The sequence below is a fragment of the Pristiophorus japonicus genome, chromosome 1 (assembly GCF_044704955.1).
Source record: "Pristiophorus japonicus isolate sPriJap1 chromosome 1, sPriJap1.hap1, whole genome shotgun sequence".
In the NCBI taxonomy this organism is placed as follows: domain Eukaryota; kingdom Metazoa; phylum Chordata; class Chondrichthyes; family Pristiophoridae; genus Pristiophorus; species Pristiophorus japonicus.
In genome coordinates, this window is record NC_091977.1 from 436,910,183 (window position 1) to 436,933,241 (window position 23,059).

At 46.6% G+C, this 23,059-nt stretch overlaps 1 protein-coding gene across 1 annotated transcript in view; it reads left to right on the forward strand.

The window, feature by feature from the left end:
• The window catches only part of adcy8 (adenylate cyclase 8 (brain)), a 201,221-nt gene extending 183,609 nt beyond the window's left edge, over positions 1–17,612 (forward strand). Inside the window, exon 18 of the mRNA XM_070876004.1 lies at positions 17,125–17,612. Coding sequence (XP_070732105.1) covers positions 17,125–17,612 — 488 coding nt within the window. The remainder of the gene's footprint in view (positions 1–17,124) is intronic.
• The last annotated feature ends 5,447 nt before the right edge of the window (positions 17,613–23,059 follow it).

The following is a 23,059-nucleotide window of genomic DNA, read 5'->3' on the forward strand; positions in this document are numbered from 1 at the left end:
CTTTGGCCAGAACAGTGCCAGGAAGCCACTTGGGACCTTGTCCATAGTTCAACACAAATACGGGATCATTTATCTCAATTTCGCATGACACATTTGCGCAATCATGATGTGTGTTATGTTGAAGCCGCCTGCTCACTACCTATTTGTGTAGATCAGGGTGGACTAACGAAAGCCTTGTCTTAAGTGCCCTTTCCATGAGCGTTCAGCGGGAGAGACCCCAGTGAGTGAGTGGGGTCTTGTGCGGTAACTAAGCAGGACACGGGATAAGCGAGTCTGCAGTGAGCCTTCAGTTACCCTTTTCAAGCTCTGCTTGATTGTTTGAACTGCTCGTTCTGCCTGACCATTGGACGCTGGTTTAAACGGGGCAGATGTGACATATTTGATCCCATTGTGGGTCATGAACTCCTTGAACTTGGCACTGGTAAAGCACTTCCCATTGTCACTTACAAGGGCATCATGCAGGCCGTGCATGGCAAACATGGCCCGTAGGCTTTCAATGGTGGCAACAGACGTGCTTGCCGATATTATCACACATTCAATCCATTTGGAGTACGCATCTACAAACACTAAGAACATTTTTCCCAAGAATGGGCCTGCATAGTCGACATGGACCCTGGACCATGGTTTAGAGAGCCAGGACCATAAAGTTAGTGGTGCCTCCCTGGGTGCATTGCTTAACTGTGAACATGTATTACATTTGTGCACGCAGGACTCTCAGTCTGCATCGATACCGGGCCACCACACGTGGGATCTGGCTATTGCCTTCATCATTACGATGCCTGGGTGGGTGCTGTGGAGATCACTAATGAAAGTGTCCCTGCCCATTTTTGGCACCACTACCCGATTGCCCCATAGGAGGCAGTCTGCCTGTATGGACATTTCATCTCTGCGCCACTGTTATGGCTTTATTTCTTCCTGCATCTCTAACGGGATATTAGACCAACTCCTGTGGAGCACACAGCTTTTTACTAAGGACAGTAAGGGTCCTGGCTCCTCCAGGTTCTAATCTGTCGGGCATTAACAGGTGATTGCTCGCTCTCGAATGCTTCCATTACCATAACTAAATCTGCGGGCTGTGCCATCTCCACCCCTGTGGTGGGCAATGGCAGCCTACGAAGAGCATCGGCACAGTTTCCTGTGCCTGGCCTGTGGCGGATAGCGTAGTTGTATGTGGACAACGTGAGCGCCCATCTCTGGATGCAGGACGATGCATTCTATTTATCCCCTTGCTTTCAGAAAAGAGGAATATAAGCGGCTTATGGCGGCAGTTTCCAATTCAAATTTGAGCCCAAACAGATATTGATGCATTTTCTTTACCCCGTAAACACACGCTAACTATTCTTTTTCAATCATGCTGTAGGCCTTCTTAGCCTTAGACAGACTTCTGGATGCATAAGCAACTGGTTGCAATTTCCCAAATTCATTAGCTTGTTGCAATACACACCCGATCCCGTACGATGACGCATCACATGCTAGTACCAAATGTTTACATGGATCGTACAACACAAGCAATTTGGTTGAACATAACAGCTTCCTAGCTTTCTCAAAGGCATTTTCTTGGCTTTTACCCCATACCCATTCATCTCCTTTACGCAGTAAAGAGTGCAGGGGTTCTAACATTGTGCTAAGATCCGGTAAGAAGTTACCAAAATAGTTCAGGAGTCCGAGACAACGACCGTAGCTCCGTCATGTTCTGTGGTCTCGGTGCGTTCTTGATTGCCTCCGTCTTCGAATCGGTGGGCCTGATGCCATCCGTCACGATTCTTCTCCCCAGGAATTCCACTTCGAGCGTTTTAGCCTGAGCCCCACACGATTAAGCCGACTAAGAACCTCCTCCAGGTTCTGCAGGTGCTCGACGGTGTCCCGACCTGTAACCAAGATGTTGTCCTGGAAGACCACAGTGCACGGGACCGACTTCAGCAAGTTTTCCATATTCCTCTGGAATATTGCCACAGCCGATCAAATCCCAAACGGGTATCTGTTGAAAATGAAAAGACCTTTGTGCTTGTTGATGCAGGTGAGACCTTTCGATGATTCCTCCAGCTCCTGCGTCATGTAGGCCAAGGTCAAGTCCAGCTTCGTGAACGTTTTCCCTCCTGCCAGCGTCGCAAATAGGTCGTCTGCCTTTGGTAGCGGGTATTGATCCTGCAGGGAGAAATGATTGATAGTTACTTTGTAATCACCACAGATTCTGATGGTGCCATCTCCCTTGAGGACTGGAACAATCAGACTGGCCCACTCGTTAAATTCGATTGACAAAATGATGCCCTCTTGTTGCAGCCTGTACAGCTCAATCTCCACCCTCTCTCTCATCATGTAAGGTACCGCTCTTGCCTTGTGATAGATGTGTCGTGCTCATGGAATCAAATGGATCTGTACTTTTGCTCCTTGGAACTTCCTGATGCCTGGTTCGAACAGCGAGGGGAATTCTTTTAGGACCTGGGCACATGAGGTGTCGTCAATGGACGAAAGCGCTCGGACGGCATCCCAGTTCCAGCGTATCTTTCCCAGCCAGCTCCTGCCGAACAGCATGGGGCCATCGCCCGGTACCAACCAGAGTGGTAACTCGTGCACCACTCCATCTTAGGAAACCTTTACGGTAGCACTGCCAATTATGGGAATCAGTTCCTTTGTGTACATTCTCAGTTTAGTACGAATGGGAGTCAGGACTGATCTTGAGGCCTTGCTGCATCACAATTTATCGAAAGTCTTTTTGCTCATTATGGACTGGCTTGCATCCGTGTCCAGCTCCATGGACACCGGGAGTCCATTTAATTCAACCTTCAGCATTATCGGGGGACATTTTGTGGTAAATGTGTGCACCCATGGACCAGTGTGCACAACTCATCGTACGACTTGTCTGTGGATTTCGCTGGAGCGAGCAGATTTTTCATGAGGCCATACGTTGATGCCCTGCAAACAGTGAGGAGGATCGCCCTTCGTTTGGCAGCATTCACTTTTCCTTCCAGCTCGTTGGCCATGAAGTATTGGTTGAGTCGCTCCACGAAGATTTCCCAATCATCTCCCTCTGAAAATTTCTCCAGGATGCCCACGGTTCTCTGCATTGTTGCGGTGGGATTCATAATTTGTATCTCGTCGCCAGTTGTTATGTCTTGAATAAAGATTCAGACTAGATACTGCAAGCTCATAATCTTTTATTACAGATCTCAGAGTGCCACTCCAGCCTGTAAGGTCTCCTTATATACAGGTGCTCCCATTGGGATTGTGGGATCCCTTGGGACACCAGAGGATAAGCCCTCTGGTGGTTGGACATGGTATTTACAGTTTTACATACATAACAAAGGGGAAGTCATGTTTGACAAATTTGTTGGAGCTCTTTGAGGATGTAATGAACAGGGTGCTAGGCTCCGCCATCATTGAGAATGGGGAGATTCATGGAGCGTCTTCCTCCTGTTAGTTGTTTAATGGTCCACCACCATTCATGCTTGGATGTAGCAGGACTACAGAGCTTTAAGCTGATACATTGGTTGTGGGATCGCTTAGCCTTATCTATAGCATGCTGCTTCCACTTTTTAGCATGCATGTTGTCCTGTGTTGCAGCTTTCCCAGGTTGGCACCTCATTTTTAGGTACACCTGGTGTTGCTCCTTGCATGCACTTCTACACTCTTCATTGAACCAGGGTTGGTCCCCTGGCTTGATGGTAATGGTGGAGTGAGGGGTATGCCGGACCATGAGGTTACAGATTGTGGTGGAATGCAATTCTGCTGCTGCTGATGGCCCATAGTGCCTCATGGATGCCCAGTTTTGAGCTGCTGGATCTGTTCTGAATTGATCCCATTTAGCATGGTGGTCGTGCCATACAACACGATGGATGGTGTCCTCAGTGTGAAGATGGGTCTTCGTGTCCACAATGTCTGCGGTGGTCCCTGCTACCAATGCTACCAATGAACAGATGCATCTGTGGCAGGTAGATTGGTGAGGATGAGGTCATGTAGGTTTTTCCCTCGTGTTGGTTCTCTCACCACCTGCTACAGGTTCACTCTGGCAGCTATGTCCTTCAGGACTCGGCCAGCTTGGTCAGTACTGCTGCTACCGAGCCACTCTTGATGATGGACATTGAAGTCCCCCATCCTGAGTACATTCTGTGCCCTTGCGACTCTCAATGCTTCTTCCAAGTGGTGTTCAATATGGAGGAGTACTGATTCAGCAGCTGAGAGAGGGCGGTAGTGGTAATCAGCAGGAGTTTTCCTTGCCCGTGCTTGACCTGAAGCCTTGAGACTTCAGGGGGGTACAGAGTCAATATTGAGGACTCCCAAGGCCACTCCTTCCCGACTGTATACCATTAACCCTGGTGGGTCTGTCCTGCCAGTGGGACAGGACATACCCAGGGATGGCGATGGAGAAGTATGGGTCATTCGCTGAAAGGAATGAATCTGTGTGAATGACTATGTCAGGCTTGACTTGACTAGTCTGTGGGACAGCTCTCTCAATTTTGGCATAAGTCCCCAGATGTTGGGGAGAAGGACTTTGCAGGATCAACTAGGCTGGGTGCGCCGTTGTTGTGTCCGTAGCTGATGCCGAGGTCAATGCTAGGTGGTCCATCCGGTTTTATTCTTATTATTGTTTTTCATCGCGGTTTTGCACTGAGTGGCTTGCTAGGCCATTTAAGAGGTCAGTTAAGAGCCAACCACATTGCTGTGGGTCTGGAGTCACATATAGGCCAGACCGGATAAGGACGGCAGAGTTCCTTCCCTAAAGGACATTTGTGACCAGATGGGTTTTTATGACAATCCGGTAGTTTCATGGTCACCATTACTGATACTAGTTTTTTATTCCAGATGTATTTAATTAACTGAATTTAAATTCCTCAGCTGCCATGGTGGGATTTGAACTTATGTCTCTGGATCATTAATCCAGGCCTCTGGATAACCAGTCCAATGACGTTACCACTATGCGACCATTCCCGAAATCTCCTCTCAGCCTTCTCTGCTCTAAGGAAAACAACTCCAGCTTCTCCAGTCTATCCATGAAACTGAAGCCCTCATCCCTGGAACCATTCTTGTAAATATTTCCTGCACCTTCTATAAGGCCTTCACATCCTTCCTAAAGTGCGGTGCCCAGAATTGGACACAATACTCCAGTTGAAGCCGAACCAGTGTTTTATAACCCTCTATGTACCTCATCAAAAAGCTTAATCAAATTAGTCAAACACAATTTGCTTTTAACAAATCCATGCTGGCTTTTCTTAATTAATTCACTCCTATCCAAGTAACTCTTAAATTTGTCCCAGATTATTGTTTCGAAAAGCTTCCCCACCACCGAGGTTAAACTGACTGGCCTGTAGTTACTGGCTTTATCCTTGCATCTTTTTTTGAACATTTGCAATTCTCCAGTCCTCTGGCAGCCACTCCCCCCCCCCGCCCACCCCACCCCCGCCACCCCCATCCCCCATATCTAAGGAGCATTAAACATAGACATAGAAACATAGAAAGTAGGTGCGGGAGTAGGCCATTCAGCCCTTCGAGCCTGCACCACCATTCAATGAGTTCATGGCTGAACATGCAACTTCAGTACCCCATTCCTGCTTTCTCACCATACCTCTTGATCCCCCTAGTAGTAAGGACTACATCTAACTCCTTTTTCAATATATTTCGTGAATTGGCCTCAACAACTTTCTGTGGTAGAGAATTCCACAGGTTCACCACTCTCTGGGTGAAGAAGTTTCTCCTCATCTCAGTCCTAAATGGCTTACCCCTTATCCTTAAACTGTGACCCCTGGTTCTGGACTTCCCCAACATTGGGAACATTCTTCCTGCATCTAACCTGTCTAAATCCGTCAGAATTTTAAACGTCTCTATGAGATCCCCTCTCATTCTTCTGAACTCCAGTGAATACAAGCCCAGTTGATCCAGTCTTTCTTGATATGTCAGTCCCGCCATCCCAGGAATCAGTCTGGTGAACCTTCGCTGCACTCCCTCAATAGCAAGAATGTCCTTCCTCATTGGAAGATTGTAGCCAGTACCTCCTCAATTTCCATCTTAACTTCCCTCAGCATCCCAGGATGTATCCCATCCAGTCCTGGTGACTAACCTACTTTAATTACAGACAGCCTTTCTTGTACCTCCGCTTTATCAATTTTTAGCCCATCCAGTATCTTAACAACCTCCTCTTTCACTGTGACTTTGGCTGCAACTTCGTCCTTGGTAAAGACAGATGCAAAGTACTCATTTAGTACATCAGCCATGGGCTCTACCTCCATGTGTAGGTCTTTTTGGTCTCTACTCAGCCCCACCTCTTCTCTTATTATCTGTAAAGTCCTGTCCCCTCAGTACAGATTCACACGAGGCATGTAGTGAAGTCAAGGTCACTCTGGACCTGCACCTTTATTTCACAGCTCTGGAAATGCTGCACTTGCCTGAGACCTCTCCTTATATACCTCTCTCTTGCAAGTGCAGCCCTGGTGGTAAGGTATGCTGGTGGTTACAGGTCATATCTTATTACAGTCAAATATAGCATGTTAGGATACAGTTATATTTCATAATGTAAGATACATGACATCACACTCCCCCAAGGTCTTATTGTCTTTATAGGTTCAGTCTCTCAGGTCTACACTTTCGCGTGGAGCATCTGAGTTGTGGTTCAGTTGTTTGCCTTGGTGTCTGTTTTTCTTTGGGTGTGGTTGCTGGTATCTCGCCTGGGCTGTCTGTTTCGATTGGTGTGATTGTTGTTGACTCGCCTGGGATTGCCCTTTCCTCAGGTTGTTCCTTCTGTCTGTCCACCAGGTGTGGTGCGAGTTCCACATTGTAGTCTGCCTCTGGTTCCGCAGTGTTGTTGGTAAATCTGCTTTTGACTTGGTCTACATGCCTCCGGCAGGTTTTGCCATTGTCCATTTGTACTACCAGTAGCCTGTTTCCTTCCTTGCCCGTTACTGTCCCTGCAAGCTATTTGGGACCCCTGCCATAGTTTAGTACAAACACTTTGTCCCCTATCTCATTTCATCTCCCCCTCGAATTTCTGTCATGGTACTCAGTCAGCTTACGGCGCTTTGCCTCAACGATTTCATGCATGTCTGGGAGGATTAATGAGAGCCTTGTTTTTAAAGTCCTTTTCATCAACAGTTGCGCGGGGGGGATCCCAGTCAGTGAGTGCAGACGAGATCTGTATGCCAGCAGCAGTTGCGACAGGCGTGGGACCTTGGATTTTAAGCATGCCTTGTTTAATGATTTGCACTGCTCTCTCCACCTGGCCGTTGGAGGCCGGCTTGAACGGTGCCGTCTTGACGTGATTTATGCCATGGTCAATTCTAAAGTCTTGGAATTCTGCGCTGGTGAAGCACGGACCATTGTCACTGACCAATATGTCAGGGATTCCGTGCATTGCAAACATGGTTGCGAGGCTCTCCACAGTGGTGGAGGTTGTACTCGAGTTTAAAATGGTGCATTCGATCCACTTTGAAAATGCATCTACAACTACGAGGAACATTTTGCCCATGAATGGGCCCGCACAGTCTACATGCACCCGCGACCACGGTTTGGTCGGCCAGGGCCAGGGGCTCAGTGGAGCCTCCCTGGGGGCATTGCTGAGTTGGGCACAAATGATGCACCTTCGGACGCAGAGCTCCAAGTCAATACCAGGCCACCAGACGTGGGATCTGGCTATGGCCTTCATGAGAAAGATCTCCGGGTGCTTGCTGTGGAGCTCCCGGACAAATGCCTCTCTGCCTGGCAGAGGCATGACTACTCGGCTGCCCCACATCAGGCAGTCTGCTTGTAGTGATAGCTCATGCATGTGCCTGTGAAAGGGTTTTAATTCCTCGGGGCAGGCATCGCGAGCCTCTGCCCAGTCACCGGTTAGGACATATCTTTTTACTAAGGATAACGTGGGGTCGCTGGCCGTCCAGGCTCTGATTTGGCGAGCCGTCATGGGCGAACCTGTGGACTCAAAGGCATTGATTGCCATGACTATCTCACAGTCCTGTTCATCAGACCCTTCCGTGGTCGCCAGGGGCAGCCTGCTGAGCGCGTCGGCACAGTTGTCTGTGCCTGGTCTGTCACAGCAAATCCCTGACAAGAAAGTAAACCTCATCTCCACAACTGGAGAGCAATATCGCCTTACGTTTATCTCTCATTGCGTCCGTGTCCTCCGTCAGGTCGTTTGCTGTGAAGTAGCACTCGGGCCTTTCTGTGAAGGCCTTCCAATCATTGCCCACGGTAAAATCCTTTAGCGAGCCCAGAGTAGCCATGGTTGCATGGAGTTCGTACGCTTCCTTGTCGCCAATGTGGTGTATGTAGCACACAAATCATTGACTCCACACGGTCTGGTGTAAATCTAACTGCTGTGACCTTCGTCCTTTATTGTTCAGCTCCAGAGTGCCTCTCAGGTGTGGTGGTCAGCCTTTTATTGTGCCTGTTGCAGGTACTTTCAGGTTTCCCACCACAGCGCCCTCTGTGGTGTAGCATTGTGCTTACATTACATTTAAGGTACCAGGACGATACACACATCAATACATAACATCACACTTGAATTGTCTCCCGCATTGAACTTTTCATCTGATCTGTTGTTAGCCATTCTGTGGATTCTGTAATCCCATCCTCGTCGCCACTGTAAAGTCCTGTCCCCTCAGTATAGATTCACATGAGGCATGTAGTGAAGTCAAGGTCATTCTGGACCTGCACCTTTATTTCACAGCTCTGGAAATGCTGCACTTGCCTGAGACCTGTCCTTATATACCTGTCTCTTGCAAGTGCACCCCTGGTGGTAAGGTATGCTGGTGGTTACAGGTCATATCTTATTACAGTCATGTATAGCATGTTAGGATACAGTTATATATAATAATGTAAGATACATGACACTATCCATTTACTATTTATATGCCCTTAGAAGACTTTTGGATTCCTTTTTATGTTATCTGCCAGTCTATTCTCATACTCTTTGCCCTCTTATTTCCTTTTTCACTTCCCCTCTTAACTTTCCATATTCAGCCTAGTTCTCACTTTTATTCGCAACCTGACATCTGTCATGTGCCCCCTTTTTCTGCTTAATCTTACTCTCGAATTCTTTTGTCATCCAGGGAGCTCTGGCTTTGGTTGCCTTACCTTTCCCCAGCATGGGAATGTACATCGACTGTACCCAAACCATCTCCTCTTTAAAGGCAGCGTATTGTTCAATTACCGTTTTGCCTGCCACTCTTTGATTCCATTTTACCCGAGCCAGATCCATTCTCAACCCATTGAAATTGGCCTTCCTCCAATTAAGTATTTTTACTCTAGATTGCTCCTTGTCCTTTTCCATAGTTATTCTAAACCTTATGATACTAATATCACTGTTCTCTAAATGTTCCCCTACTGACACTTGCTCTACTTGATCCATCTCATTCCACAGAACCAGATCCAGCAATGCCTCTTTCCTCGTTGGATCTGAAATATTCTGTTCAAAAACGTTCTTCTGAACACACTTCAGAAATATTTCCCCCCCTCTCATCCCTTTACACTATTACTATCCCAGTCTATATTAGTATAATTGAAGTTCCTCGTTATCACTACTCTATAGTTCTTGCACCTCTCTATAATTTTCCTGCAAATTTGCACCTCTATATCCTTCTCAGAAGGTGGCCTATAGAATAGACCTAGTAGTGTAATGACACCTTTATTGTTTCTTAACTCTAACCAAATAGATTCTGTCCTTAACCCCTCCAGGACATCCTCTCTCGCTAGCACTGTAATATTCTTCTTAATCAATATTGTCATTCCACCTCCTTTTTTCCTTCGCTACCTTTCCCAAACACCTTATATCCCGGAATATTTCGTACCCAACCCTGCCCTTATTTGAGCAAGGTCTCCGCTATTGCCACGACAATGAGCTACTTAATGGGTCGGATTATCAATGGTGAGGCTAACAGGGCTCACTGTTATTAACGATAAAATCGGACAGCAACTTCCAGTGACCGCACATGTGCAGTTAATTACATAAATCAGGAAGTTGCTGTCCGAGATGCCCTACTCCTCCAAAAGCTGTGTGAGAATGGTATCCCACCGAGAGACTCACCATTGAAATACATGGAATGGCGTGAAGTTGCTGTCTTACGTTCTTACGTACTTACCTGATATATAGGCCCCAATATTACTATGAACCTGACATATAGGCCCCAATATTACTATGAATCTGATATATAGGCCCCGATATTACTATGAAAGCAGCTTCTGAGTAGTGAAGGGTGGAATTGCATCGGCAAAACCCGGTAGTAAAAGCAGCAGGTCGGAATCTGCGATCTAAGCTCAATTATAATTATTAATTTTAACTTCCGGGTTTCGCGTCCCCAAGCTGCGCAGCGGGCATGATGCGTACCTGTTTGATGCGATCTCGGCTGTATTTAAAGTGACAATGCAAGAATGGAAATTGGAGGAGTTCAGGATGGATGATGGACATGCAGCAAGGGCAGCACCAAGTTCAATAATGCTTCGCTTGAATTATTGCTGGGAGCAGTCAGGAGCAGGAGAGACATAATTTTCCCCAGCAATGGGAGGAAGGAACCTGCTGCTCTCACCAAGAAGATGTGGTTGGAGATAGCTGAGGAGGTGAGCAGCAGCAGCGTTGCACTCTGATCTTGGATGCAATGTAGGAAGCAGTTTAATGACCTAACTAGGTCAAGAAACGTGAGTACATTTGCTGATTCAACTACATCCTGTGCTTTAAGCTGCCCACTCCACTGTCTTGCTAAGCATACTCCATCACATCATACTTCACATCCAGTCAAATCTCAGCGGCACCAGCCCTCACTTTTTAAGCACTTCATCACCTCCCATATATCCATCAAGCGTTGCCACTCACCTCAATCCTTATGCAATGTGATTTGTCTCATAGTCACAATCACCAAATGCACTGCATCCCCCAAGTAATACCTGACCTTCACACACAGGTCTGTCTTTTTGCCCCTTGAAGGAAAAGAAAATGCAACACGCAAGGCAGAGGGAGAGGACTGGAGGTGGGCTGTCACATATGGTGCTCGCTGATGCAGAGGAGGAGGTCCTAGACATAACTGGCACATCTGCGTCCCTCTCATTCGGAGATGGAGAGACAAAGGGCTCACAGATAGCTGGTCACGGAATTACAAATATCTCGGCACAAATATTATGACTTTATTTCATCAATGACTGTACCATGAGAAGACTGAGTATGGTGATTGTCAATATTGTGACTTTGCCACAACAAAATCATATCCCTTTCTTTTTTCTTCCAGGGCCTTCATAGAGCAAATGGCGCCGGACATCCATGATGGCAATTCCTCAGAGGACCTCATTCCTTCTGAGGGTGCACCATCACAAGATATACAACAGTGCAGATACTCATATGTTGGTGGGTCCAGTTAGACAGTAATTTGAATTTTCACCTGGTGATTCACACCTCACAAGTGAGCACAAGCAGACACTGGTAATGGACAGCTGTGGCAAATCGTGTCAGGGATACAATCCTCTCCAAGCTCTGCTCAGCTGGACACAAATGCTGAACACCGGGGGCTACCATTGAGAAGGAGAATGCTAGAGGTGCATCAGCAACTTGGCCAGGTATTGACAGACGTGCCCTGCACACACTCTCCACAATAGCAGAGAGAATGGAGGAGTCCAACTCGATCACTAGTGGATTGGTGGTGCAGTGAATTAATAGAATCATAGAAATTTACAGCACAGAAGGAAGCCATTTCAGCACACTGTGTCTGCGCTGGCCGACCAAGAACTATCCAGCATTATCCCACTTTCCAGCTCTTGGTCCGTAGCCCTGTAGTTTACAGCACTTTAAGTGCACATCCAAGTATTTTTTAAATGTGGTGAAAGTTTTTGCACCTACCACCCTTTTAGGCAGTGAGTTCCAGACTCCCACCACCCTCTGGGTGAAGAAATGTCCCCTCAAATCTCCTCTAAACCTCCCCACAATTACTTTAAATCTATGCCCCCAGGTTGATCCCTCTGCCAAGGGAAACAGGTCCTTCCTATCCATTCTATCCAGGTCCCTCATTACGTTATACACCTCCATCAGGTCTCCCCTCAACCTCTTCTGTTCCAAAGAAAACAGACCGAGCATCTCCAATCTTTCGTCATAGCCAAAATTCTCCAGTCCAGACAACATTCTTGTAAATCTCCTCTGCACCCTTTCCAGTGCAATCACATCTTTCCTGCAATGTGGTGACCAGAACGGCACACAGTACTCCAGCTGCGACCTAACCAGTGTTTTATACAGTTCAAGCATGACCTCCTTGCTCTTGTATTCCATACCTCGACTTATAAAAGCAAGTATTCCATATGCCTTCTTGACCACCTTATCTACCTGGCCTGCTACCTTCAGAGATCTGTGGACCTGCACTCCAAGGTCCCTCTGTTCCTCTACACATTTCAGTGTCATACCATTTAATGTGTATTCCCTTGCCTTGTTAAACTTCCCCAAATACATTTCACACTTAACCAGATTGAATTCCATTTGCCACTGTTCTGCCCACCTCACCAGTACATTGATCTCTTCCTGCAGTCTGCAGCTTTCTTCTTCATTGTCAACCACACAGCCTATTTTAGTGTCATCTGCAAACTTCTTAATCATACCCCAACATTTAAGTCCAAATCATTGATAGATACCACAAAAAGCAAGGTCCCCAGCACTGAGCCCTGCGGAACTCCACTGGATACAGCCTACCAGTCACAAAAACATCCATCAACCATTACTCTTTGCTTCCTGCCTCCGAGCCAATTTTGGATCCAACTTGCCACTTTTGCCCTGGATCCCATGGGCTATTACTTTCGTGACCAGACTGCCATGTGGGACCTTATCAAAAGCTTTGCTAAAATCCATATACACTATATCATACACACTGTCCTCATTGACCCTCCTGGTTACCTCCTCGAAAAATTCAATCAAGTTAGTCAGACACGACTTTCCCTTGACAAATTGTGAGAATGTCTGCCATGGAGAGAGGGCACCTCCACAGAGCTTCAAGCATAGCTCTCAAATGAGTTCATGCAGACCAGCGGATTGGAAAACTGCAAATGTAACGACCCTATTTAAAAAAAGAGGCAGACAGAAAGCAGGAAACTATAGACCGGTTAGCCTTACATCTGTCATTGGGAAAATGCTGGAGTCCATTATTAAGGAAGTAGTAGCAGGACATTTGGAAATTCATAATTCAATCAAGCAGAGTCAGCATGGTTTTATGAAAAGGAAATCGTGTTTGACAAATTTGCTGGAGTTCTTTGAGGATATAATGAGCGGGGAGTATAAGGGGGAACCAGTGGATGTAGTGTATTTGGATTTCCTGAAGGCATTCAATAAGGTGCCACGTAAAAGGTTACTGCACAAGATAAAAGTTCAAAGGGTTGGAGGTAGTATATTAGCATGGATAGAGGATTGGCTTACTGACAGAAAACAGAGAGTCGGGATAAACGGGTAATTTTCCAGTTGACAAACAGTAACTAATGGGGTGCTTTAGGAATCGGAGCTGGGGACTCAACTATTTACAATCTATATTGACCTGGATGAAGGAACCGAGTGTAATGTAGCCAAGTTTGTTGATGATACAAATATGAGTGGCAAAGCAAATTGTGAAATAGACACAAAAAATCTGCACAGGGATATAGACAGGCTAAGTGAGTGGGCAAAAATTTGACAGATGGAGTACAATGTGGGAAAATGTGAGGTTATTCACTTTGGCAGAAAAAATAGAAAAGCAAATTATAATTTAAAATGAAGAAAAATTGCAAAGTGCTGCAGTACAGAGGGACCTGGAGGTCCTTGTGCATGAAACACAAAAAGTTAATATGCAGGTACGGCAAATAATCAGGAAGGCAAATGAAACGTTGGCCTTTATTGCAAGGGAGATAGAATATAAAAGCAGAGAAGTCCTGCTACAACTGTACAGGGTATTAGTGAGGCCATACATTGAGTACTGCATACAGTTTTGGTCTCTGTATTTAAGGAAGGATATACTTACATTGAAAGCTATTCAGAGAAGGTTCACTAGGTTGATTCCGGAGATGAGGAGGTTGACTTATGAAGATAGGTTGAGGAGGTTGGGCCTATACTCATTGGAGTTCAAAAGAATGAGAGGTGATCTTATCGAAACATATAATGAGGGGGCTCGACAAGGTGGATGCAGAGAGGATATTTCCACTCATAGCGGAAACTAAAACTAGGGGGCATAGTCTCAGAATAAGGGGCTGCCCATTTAATGAGGAGAGTTGTAAATCTGTGGAATTCTCTGCCCCAGAGAGCCGTGGATGCTGGGTCATTGAATATATTTAAGGCGGAGATAGACAGATTTTTGAGCGATAAGGGAATAAAGGGTTATGAGGAATGGCAGGGAAGTGGAGCTGAGTCCATGATCAGACCAGCCACAGTCTTATTAAATGGCGGAGCAGGCTCAAGGGACCGTATGGCCTACTCCTGCTTCTATTTCTTATGTTCTTATGACCGCGGCTGTGCAGATATTTGCTGCCCTAAACAGGTGGCCTTACAATGTATCACTGCTCTCCACCAAGCTGGTTTTCAGCAGAGAGGTCGGAGTGCTGTGGCATTGGCCCAGGAGAGGGATGATGGTGAAAGGGACATGAAAGTGGGAACTCCACTCAAGGTGCTCCCATTTCTCAGCCATTGCCTCCGGCTCACCCTGTACCCGAAATGGTGCCACATCTCCCGTCTTTGGCTGGGCCTTTAGGGGCTTCAAAACCCAGCAAGCAGAGACCAAAAGCATCTCCGCAGTCAGGGCAGAGATCTGAGCAACCTCTACTGAAGCCACCCAGCCCTGGCTGAAGGGGGATTGGTTACCTGCCTTCTCTCTCCCTCCTAGTCCTCTTCCTCTTGCTCCTCTTCCTTTCTCTCCTCCTCCTCGTCCCCCCTCGTTCCACAATCCCAGGTGGTCCTGCAATCCCTGGTGACAAAGGCTGTGCCCTCACGATGTCGAAGTTGTGAAGCATGCAGCAGACTAAGACCAAAATGGGGCACCTGCTCCAGTATGCACTGGTGTGCTCCTCCCGAGCGAAACTGTTGCTGGGCTTGGTCGCACACCAACTGCACATTATGAGTGGTAGCCTTTGCCTTTATGGAACATCTCAGAATTGTCATATGGTGCCTGCAAAGCCACGTGTGTGCAGTCGATGGCACCTTGCACTATAGGGAAGCCCGCTATCCTGGCAAAGCCACATGAACGCTCGTCCTGCTTCTCTCTGCTCAGATAGAAGAAAACGTAGTCCCTTATCCTGGTGTAGAGAGCCTCAATGACCTCACAGATGCAGTGATGGACGGTGAACTGTGAGATGTTAGCTATTCTCCTGCTGTAGACTGGAAGTATCTGCTGGTGAAGAAATTGAGGGCCACGGTGACCTTGACTGCCGCTGGGAGAACCATGTTCACCCTGCTCTCAGGCAGTAGGTCTGGTTACAAGAGGTGGCAGAGTTATGTGACTACCTCCTTGGTGAAGCGTAGCCTCCTAATATACTGCTCCTGGCTTAAGTGGGATATAAGAGAAATGCTCTCGGAAGTCCTTACGTGGATAAGGCCTCATCGCTCTGCTCCTCCTCCTGTGCGCATCTTCTCGTTTTCTTGGCTGCCACCGCTCCCTCTCCTGAAGATCACGAGTGCAAAGGAGATTGCCAGTAGAGCCGCCATGACCGTGAACAAGGGTTGTGAGCAGAAGCCTTTAAATAATAATGAAGGCCTTCTCCACTTTCAGCAGCACTTCCTGTTACCTTAGAACCTTGCAATAAGTTTATAAAGCTGCTGGAGTTGCAGAAAGTTGTACAGAGCTAGTCAAACTGAACAAACAGTTGCTGATGATTCCTTTAAATACCACAGTTGGAGTTTCCTTTCTGCTTGTCAACGCTTGCTCAGCTCATCGTACTTATGGCATGGCAGTAAGGGGAGTGGCGAAGTCCAAACCCGCAGATCGGGTGTCAAGTGAACGTTGCACAATCACTAACATCACAATCTGCTTCATTTCAATGATTTTCACGATTGCTGCTTTCGGCAGTGCTGCCAGTGATCCAAAATTTGTGGCCGCCGCAGGACCTGCCAGCAGCTGGCGGCCGCCGTTATTTTGCCCGATTACGGCAGTAATGGGTGGCAATAAACCACCCAATTTCTCGGCCAATGTTTTTTAATTCATTCATTCACACATTTGATTCTTATTTCCACCTGACACTGTCATTTATAAAGCATTATAGTGACACATAGTGGTAGGTAATATGTACTCCATAAAACATCTATTTGAGAATAGCAAGATATTCCTGAAATGCAGATTGTGGTTTTGATTTTTTTTTGGTCAAATTTCAGAGGGTTTTGCTATACTTACTGGAATAGTTTCCAAAAATAATATAAATTCAAATTAATGGATATATTGTGCTACAAATGATTTTAATTCATGTCTTTCTTTGCTCTGAGATCAATATGTTGATATATATATTGAAGGCATTTACTATGTAGTCTGGAACAAAGATTTAATCATTGATTCTTAGTAAAGTGGTTCCATTTTGTCAAACTTCTATTATTTTCATATTAAGTTTAATCATATAACATGTGCCTTGGGAATGTTACTGTGAGAAATTTGTAGATGATGGTTTTCTTGTTCCCTCTTTTCTCTTTAAATAATAGTTAATAAGTTCCCCTGATGACTAAGTGCAAGCATCACCGAGTATCACACTGAGGTACTGAGCAATACAGCACAGGAATGTTCTCGGTTTGATCCCTGGTCTGTGCTGAATTTCTTGGAAAAGTAATTGGACTCAGTGCCTAGCTTAGCTAAAAAAATCAGCCAAGGTTCTGCTCATGATCGCTATTCATCGATCTCTGCTGGAAAGTACATGGGTCTGGTAATCAGGTGAGGACTAGATTGAGCTCAGCTCTAATGTGTTCCACGATGAGATAGCCTGCCAATGCTCATTGTTTGGGCTCATGAAGAATAGCCACTTTGATAAGGCTTTTGGAGGGCTACTAGTACCTGTGATGTTTTACTCTATCATAAGTCAGTATCTTCAGGAGAAAAGATAAGTAAACTGTGTGTGGGGAGTGGAGATGGGGTGGGGTTCGTGATGAATGTAATTATGTTGCCATGACATTAAATAGCATCTCTGCAGGAGTTAATGCGTTCAATTATTTGAATAATTTACTTGGTAATGCACATTTATTTTCAGGTATTAGTCATGGCTCAGTCGTTGCCGGGGTTATTGGCGCTAAGAAGCCTCAATACGATATCTGGGGTAAAACTGTAAACTTAGCAAGCCGCATGGATAGCACAGGCATTAGTGGCAAAATTCAAGTGCCTGAAGATACGTATCTTATCCTGAAGGACAAAGGATTTGCCTTTGAGTACAGAGGTGAAATATATGTCAAAGGGATAAGTGAACAAGAAGGAAAGATTAAAACATATTTTCTTCTGGGAAGAGTTCAGCCAAATCCACTTATCATGCAACCAAGAAAGCTAACCGGTCAATACTCATTAGCTGCTGTTGTCCTCGGACTCGTACAGTCTTTAAACAGACAAAAACAAAAACAAATTCTGAATGAAAATAACAACTCTGGCATAATTAAGGGACACTACAACAGAAGGACATTACTTACTTCCAATGTACCTGAAGCAGTGACACAGGTCGAAGTCTCAGAAAAAACTGAATTGCCATAATAACATTTTCATTGTGTTGAAATTTTGTATTTCTTTTATATATATATATAAATAAAAAGGTTTACTTTTTTAAAACTGGTCTAGTGCTTTAAAGTGTGCGTTGCTTACACTATTGAGAAACCAACATAATCACAGAAGTTAAATCTACACATCTCTGTTCAATACTTGATAACAGTAGTTATCTACACGATTATCACAGATGATTTAATGCATTTCACTCCGATTCTCACAGAAAGCCACAGAAAAGTTTTTTTGTGAGTTATATTATTAAAAATAGTTACATGGTTAATGAAATGAGTTAAAGAACGAGTTGTTATGATCTGCAATGCGCTGCCTGAAAGGATGGTGGAAGCAGATTTAATAGCAACTTTCAAAAGGGAATTGGATATATACTTGAAAATGAAAGATTTGCAGGGCTCTGGGGAAAGCTGGGAGTGGGACTAATTGGATAACTCATTCAAAGGCCTCCTGTGTTGTATGATTCTATTAACATTTATTCGCTGTGATAACTGCAGAGAGAAATAGGAACATTTTAAAATTGATTACAAAATGTTATTTCTAGCACCTTGACAGTGCAAGTAGTTGCTGATGATCCCTTTAAATACCACAGCTGGAGCCTGCATCTTGCTTGCCAATGCTTGCTAAGCACGTCGTACTTAAGGCATGGCAGTAAGTGATTCTATGATTCTATGAAGCAACATTAATTCGCAGTGACAATTGCAGAGAGAAATAGGAACATTTTAAAATTGATTACAAAATGTTATTTCCAACACTTTAATAGTTCAGTGGATGCATTTATCACGAGTATACAGAGTATCCAGATTGCTATCCAATGACTCCCAGCAGGAAACTGCATGTGTTTTGACATGATGTAAGAGTAAAATTTGACTCATTGCTATATCTGCAAGATCAAGTAGCCTGATGACACACACTGAGGGAAGATTTCCATGTGCAGTATGCACTGTCCATGTGTGACAAAATCATAAACAGTTTACTATTTTGTTACACATAGCACACAGAGCAAATTTCCCACTGTGCATTCACTCCACTCCACTGTGTAGTGCTTTTCATGGCAATGTGCTTTACAGTCAATGAAATATTTTTGAAGTGAAGACACTGTTGTCATGTAGGAAATGCGGCAGCCAATTTGCACACAGCAAGGTCCCACAGACAGCAATGTGATAATGCAATGCCAGGTCTCTGACAGGTGGCGCCCTAGTAAAATGAGGCAGGTTGCATAATGATATCAGTCCTGTTTCATTAGCAGGGTATTTAAATGCATCTATTCCCGGGATGGTGGGACTGACCTATCAAGAAAGACTGGATCAACTGGGCTTGTATTCACTGGAGTTCAGAAGAATGAGAGGGGACCTCATAGAAACGTTTAGAATTCTGATGGGTTTAGACAGGTTAGATGCAGGAAGAATGTTTCCAATGTTGGGGAAGTCCAGATCCAGGGGTCACAGTCTAAGGATAAGGGGTAAGCCATTTAGGACCGAGATGAGGAGAAACTTCTTCACCCAGAGAGTGGTGAACCTGTGGAATTCACTACCACAGAAAGTTGTTGAGGCCAATTCACTAAATATATTCAAAAGGGAGTTTGATGAAGTCCTTACTACTAGGGGGATCAAGGGGTATGGCGAGAAAGCAGGAAGGGGGTACTGAAGTTGCATGTTCAGCCATGAACTCATTGAATGGCGGTGCAGGCTAGAAGGGCCGAATGGCCTACTCCTGCACCTATTTTCTATGTTTCTATGTTTCTATGTTTCTATTCCAGGTGGGAGTGGGACACCGTCCCTCTCCTCGGAAACCCCTGCAATTGTGTGAAGTAGAAAAAGGGCAGGGACTGGTCATCGACCTGTAAAATATCAGTGGTCTAAATTTTCTGCAATCATTATCATCCACATACAATTACCGGGCATAAACTGGGTGTAACTGATCAGATTCTGGCAGCCTCTGGTAGTTTCTGGTTCATTGGCAGCAGTCACTCCGTAATTTTAAATCAGGCTCCCAATTGCACTGTGAGAGTCGGATTTAAATATGTTAAACATAGAAACATAGAAACATAGAAAATAGGTGCAGGAGTAGGCCATTCGGCCCTTCTAGCCTGCACCGCCATTCAATGAGTTCATGACTGAACATGCAACTTCAGTACCCCATTCCTGCTTTCTCGCCATACCCCTTGATCCCCCTAGTAGTAAGGATTACATCTAACTCCTTTTTGAATATATTTAGTGAATTGGCCTCAACAACTTTCTGTGGTAGAGAATTCCACAGGTTCACCACTCTCTGGGTGAAGAAGCTTCTCCTCATCTCGGTCCTAAATGGCTTACCCCTTATCCTTAGAGCTTATCCCTTATCCTTAAGGGGCAGGACACTCACATGCCATGAAACCTGCTGCCCTACAAACGGCAACGGGCATTTTCTCGATCAGTTGGGGACGCGATCCTGGTTCTTTTAATTTTAACGCTCCCAATCCTAACCCTAATCCTACCCTAACCCTCTCCCACCCATCATGGGAGTGTTTAATATCGAGGCCTTGATGCCAAAACAATTGTGTTTCAATAAAGCATCCAAACTGCAAAATGTTACATATGATTACAGATTTTCCAGGTAATTATTTTCCTATTGTAAAGCCGGCAAGCTGGCTGCACGGGACCCCTGGAGCCCTGCATGACCACGCAGCTTACAAGGAACATTGGTGATTAAATGACGAAGTAAACCTGCTCTATTGTGCATTTGATGTAGTCTACATGGATTTTAACAAGGTCCCACATGGCAGACTGGTCAGAAAAGTAAAAGCCCATGGCTCCCAAGAGAAAATTCGATCCAAAATTGACTCAGAGGCAGGAAGCACAGGGTAATGGTTGACGGGTGCTTTTGTGACTGGACGTCTATTTCCAGTGGGGTTCCACAGGGTTCAGTAGTAGATCTCTTGCTTTTTGTAGTATATACCAATGATTTCAATGTAGGGAGCATGATTAAGCAGTTTGCAGATGATACAAAAATTTGCCGTGTGTTGATAGTGAGGAAGTGAGGAAGAAAGTTGTAGACTGCAGGAAGCTTTCAATGGACAAGGTGGCCTCTGGGATGGCAGTTCCCTAGGGAATTCTCCCTGAACAAATTTACCTCTGGCCATCCGTTGCCATCCTTCATTCTTTCTCCCCCAATCTCTCCTCCCCCGCTCCCCTATCTACTGTTTAAGCTTCCCCTGGCCCGAATACTGAGTGCATTTCTTACCCCTAAAATTAATTCTTTACCCCTAAAATCTGTGCTGCAAGGGCAACTACCTGAGCCCACTGCCCATTCCCCAACCATGCCTGCTCCTCACCTCCATATGTGGGCGCCGGATTTACCATCCAAATCGACCTTCCTGCTACCAAGACTTTCGCTCCCCCACTGGATGTAGCCGACTCAGCTGCTCTACTCGATCCCCGGCGGCATCCGCCCAGCCTCCAACCAGCTCCGACCACAGGTTTGGGTCCTGCCTTCTCTCTCTGCCCTCACATTCTGCCCTCCCTCTGCCGACCTTCTGCCCTCCCTCCAGTGACGTTCTGCCCTCTCTCCGGCAACGTTCTGCCCTCCCTCCGCCGATGTTCTGCCCTCCCTCCGGTAACGTTCTGCCCTCCCTCTATTGACGTTCTGCCCTCCCTCCAGTGACGTTCTGCCCTCTCTCCGGCAACGTTCTGCCCTCCCTCTATTGATGTTCTGCCCTCCCTCCAGTGACGTTCTGCCCTCTCTCCGGCAACGTTCTGCCCTCCCTCCGCCGATGTTCTGCCCTCCCTCCGGTAACATTCTGCCCTCCCTCTACTGACGTTCTGCCCTCCCTCTACTGACGTTCTGCCCTCTCTCTGGCGATGTTATGTCCTCCCTCTACCCTCACGTTCTGCCTTCCCTCCGCCCTCACATTCTGCCCTCCCTCCGGTAACATTCTGCCCTCCCTCCACCGACGTTCTGCCCTCCCTCTATTGACATTCTGCCCTCCCTCCGCCAACGTTCTGCCCTCCCTCCGCCCTCACGCTCTGCCCTCCCTGCAGCGACGTTCTGCCCTCCCTCCGCCCTCCCTCCGGCGTCATTCTGGCCTCCCTCCAGCGATATTCTGGCCTCCCTCCGGCGACGTTCTGCCCTCCCTCCGCCGACATTCTTCCCTCCCTCCGGCAACGTTCTGGCTTCCCTCCGGTCACTGGTCCCACACACCTGCGGAGCCCTTGTCGAACACGTGGTGCCTGCAATGGCGGCGGCCACTCTGACCTCCATGACCTCTCTCACGAAGTGGATCTCTGACCATCCCAATGCCTGCCCTCAGCCAGGGGCTAAAACCTGGGAGAGGGAAGCATTACCTCAAATCTCTCACCCCCACTCTCCACACCTCGGATCTCTCACCATCTCTCCGAAAGGTACAGCTCAGCGTTGAGCTTATGGCTCGCATCCCACCATAGGCAACTCGACCTATACAGTAGAGCCTGGTCCCCAGTCGTCTCAGACCCCCTTGCCACTGGTCCAAGACCTTGCTCTGTTAAGCCCGTGTGGTTGCCGGTGTGCAACGGCCACCCCATATTAAAAGAACTCACGCACGGGCATCTTCCACCCTTCAAAAAGAAGTTCGGGACCTGGAATGTCAGGACCCTCATGAACAACCCCAACAGCGACAGACTGGAACTTCACACTGCTATTATTGCCCGGGAACTCAGAGGCTTCGATGTCGACATCACCGCCCTAAGTGACACCTTCACCTCCATGGAATTGGCTTCTCAGAGACTCCCCCCGAGGGATAAGTGAACGTCTCATGACTCTCCGGCTCACCCTAGCCCGGAACCAGTGCGCCACAGTCATCAGTGAGTACTTCCCAACACTCAACACAACATATGAGACCAAAGAGGAATTTTACTCCAGCCTCGACCAATCCCTGTCCCGAGTCCCTATGGACGACAGTCTGATCCTCCTTGGCGACTTCAACGCCAGAGTCAGTAAGGACACAGAGCGCGGGTAGGGGAAACCAACTCCAGGGGTACCCTGCTCCTGACAAAATGCCTAGAACATGACCTTGTCATCACCAACACCTTGTTCCGTCAGAGGGACAAGTACAAGGCATCATGGCAACACCCTCACTCCAAACACTGGAATCTGCTCGACTACGTCATCATATGAACGAGGGACCGCAAGGACGTACACATCACCTGCGACATGACAGGAGCCGACGACTGCTGGATGGACCACTGCCTAATCTGCTCCATCATTAACATCAATATAGCCCCAAAGCAGCGACGGCAACAGAAACAATGCCAAAGGAAAACCAATGCTGAGGCACTCAAAGACCCAGTTAAGAAAGCCCTACACAGCCAGCGCCTCACTGCCAACCTGGCGACCCTCGATGACCCTGAGATGCAGAGTGCCCACAGCGCCTGGTCATCCCTCGAGGCCTCTATAACCAGCGCCTGCGAAGAGAT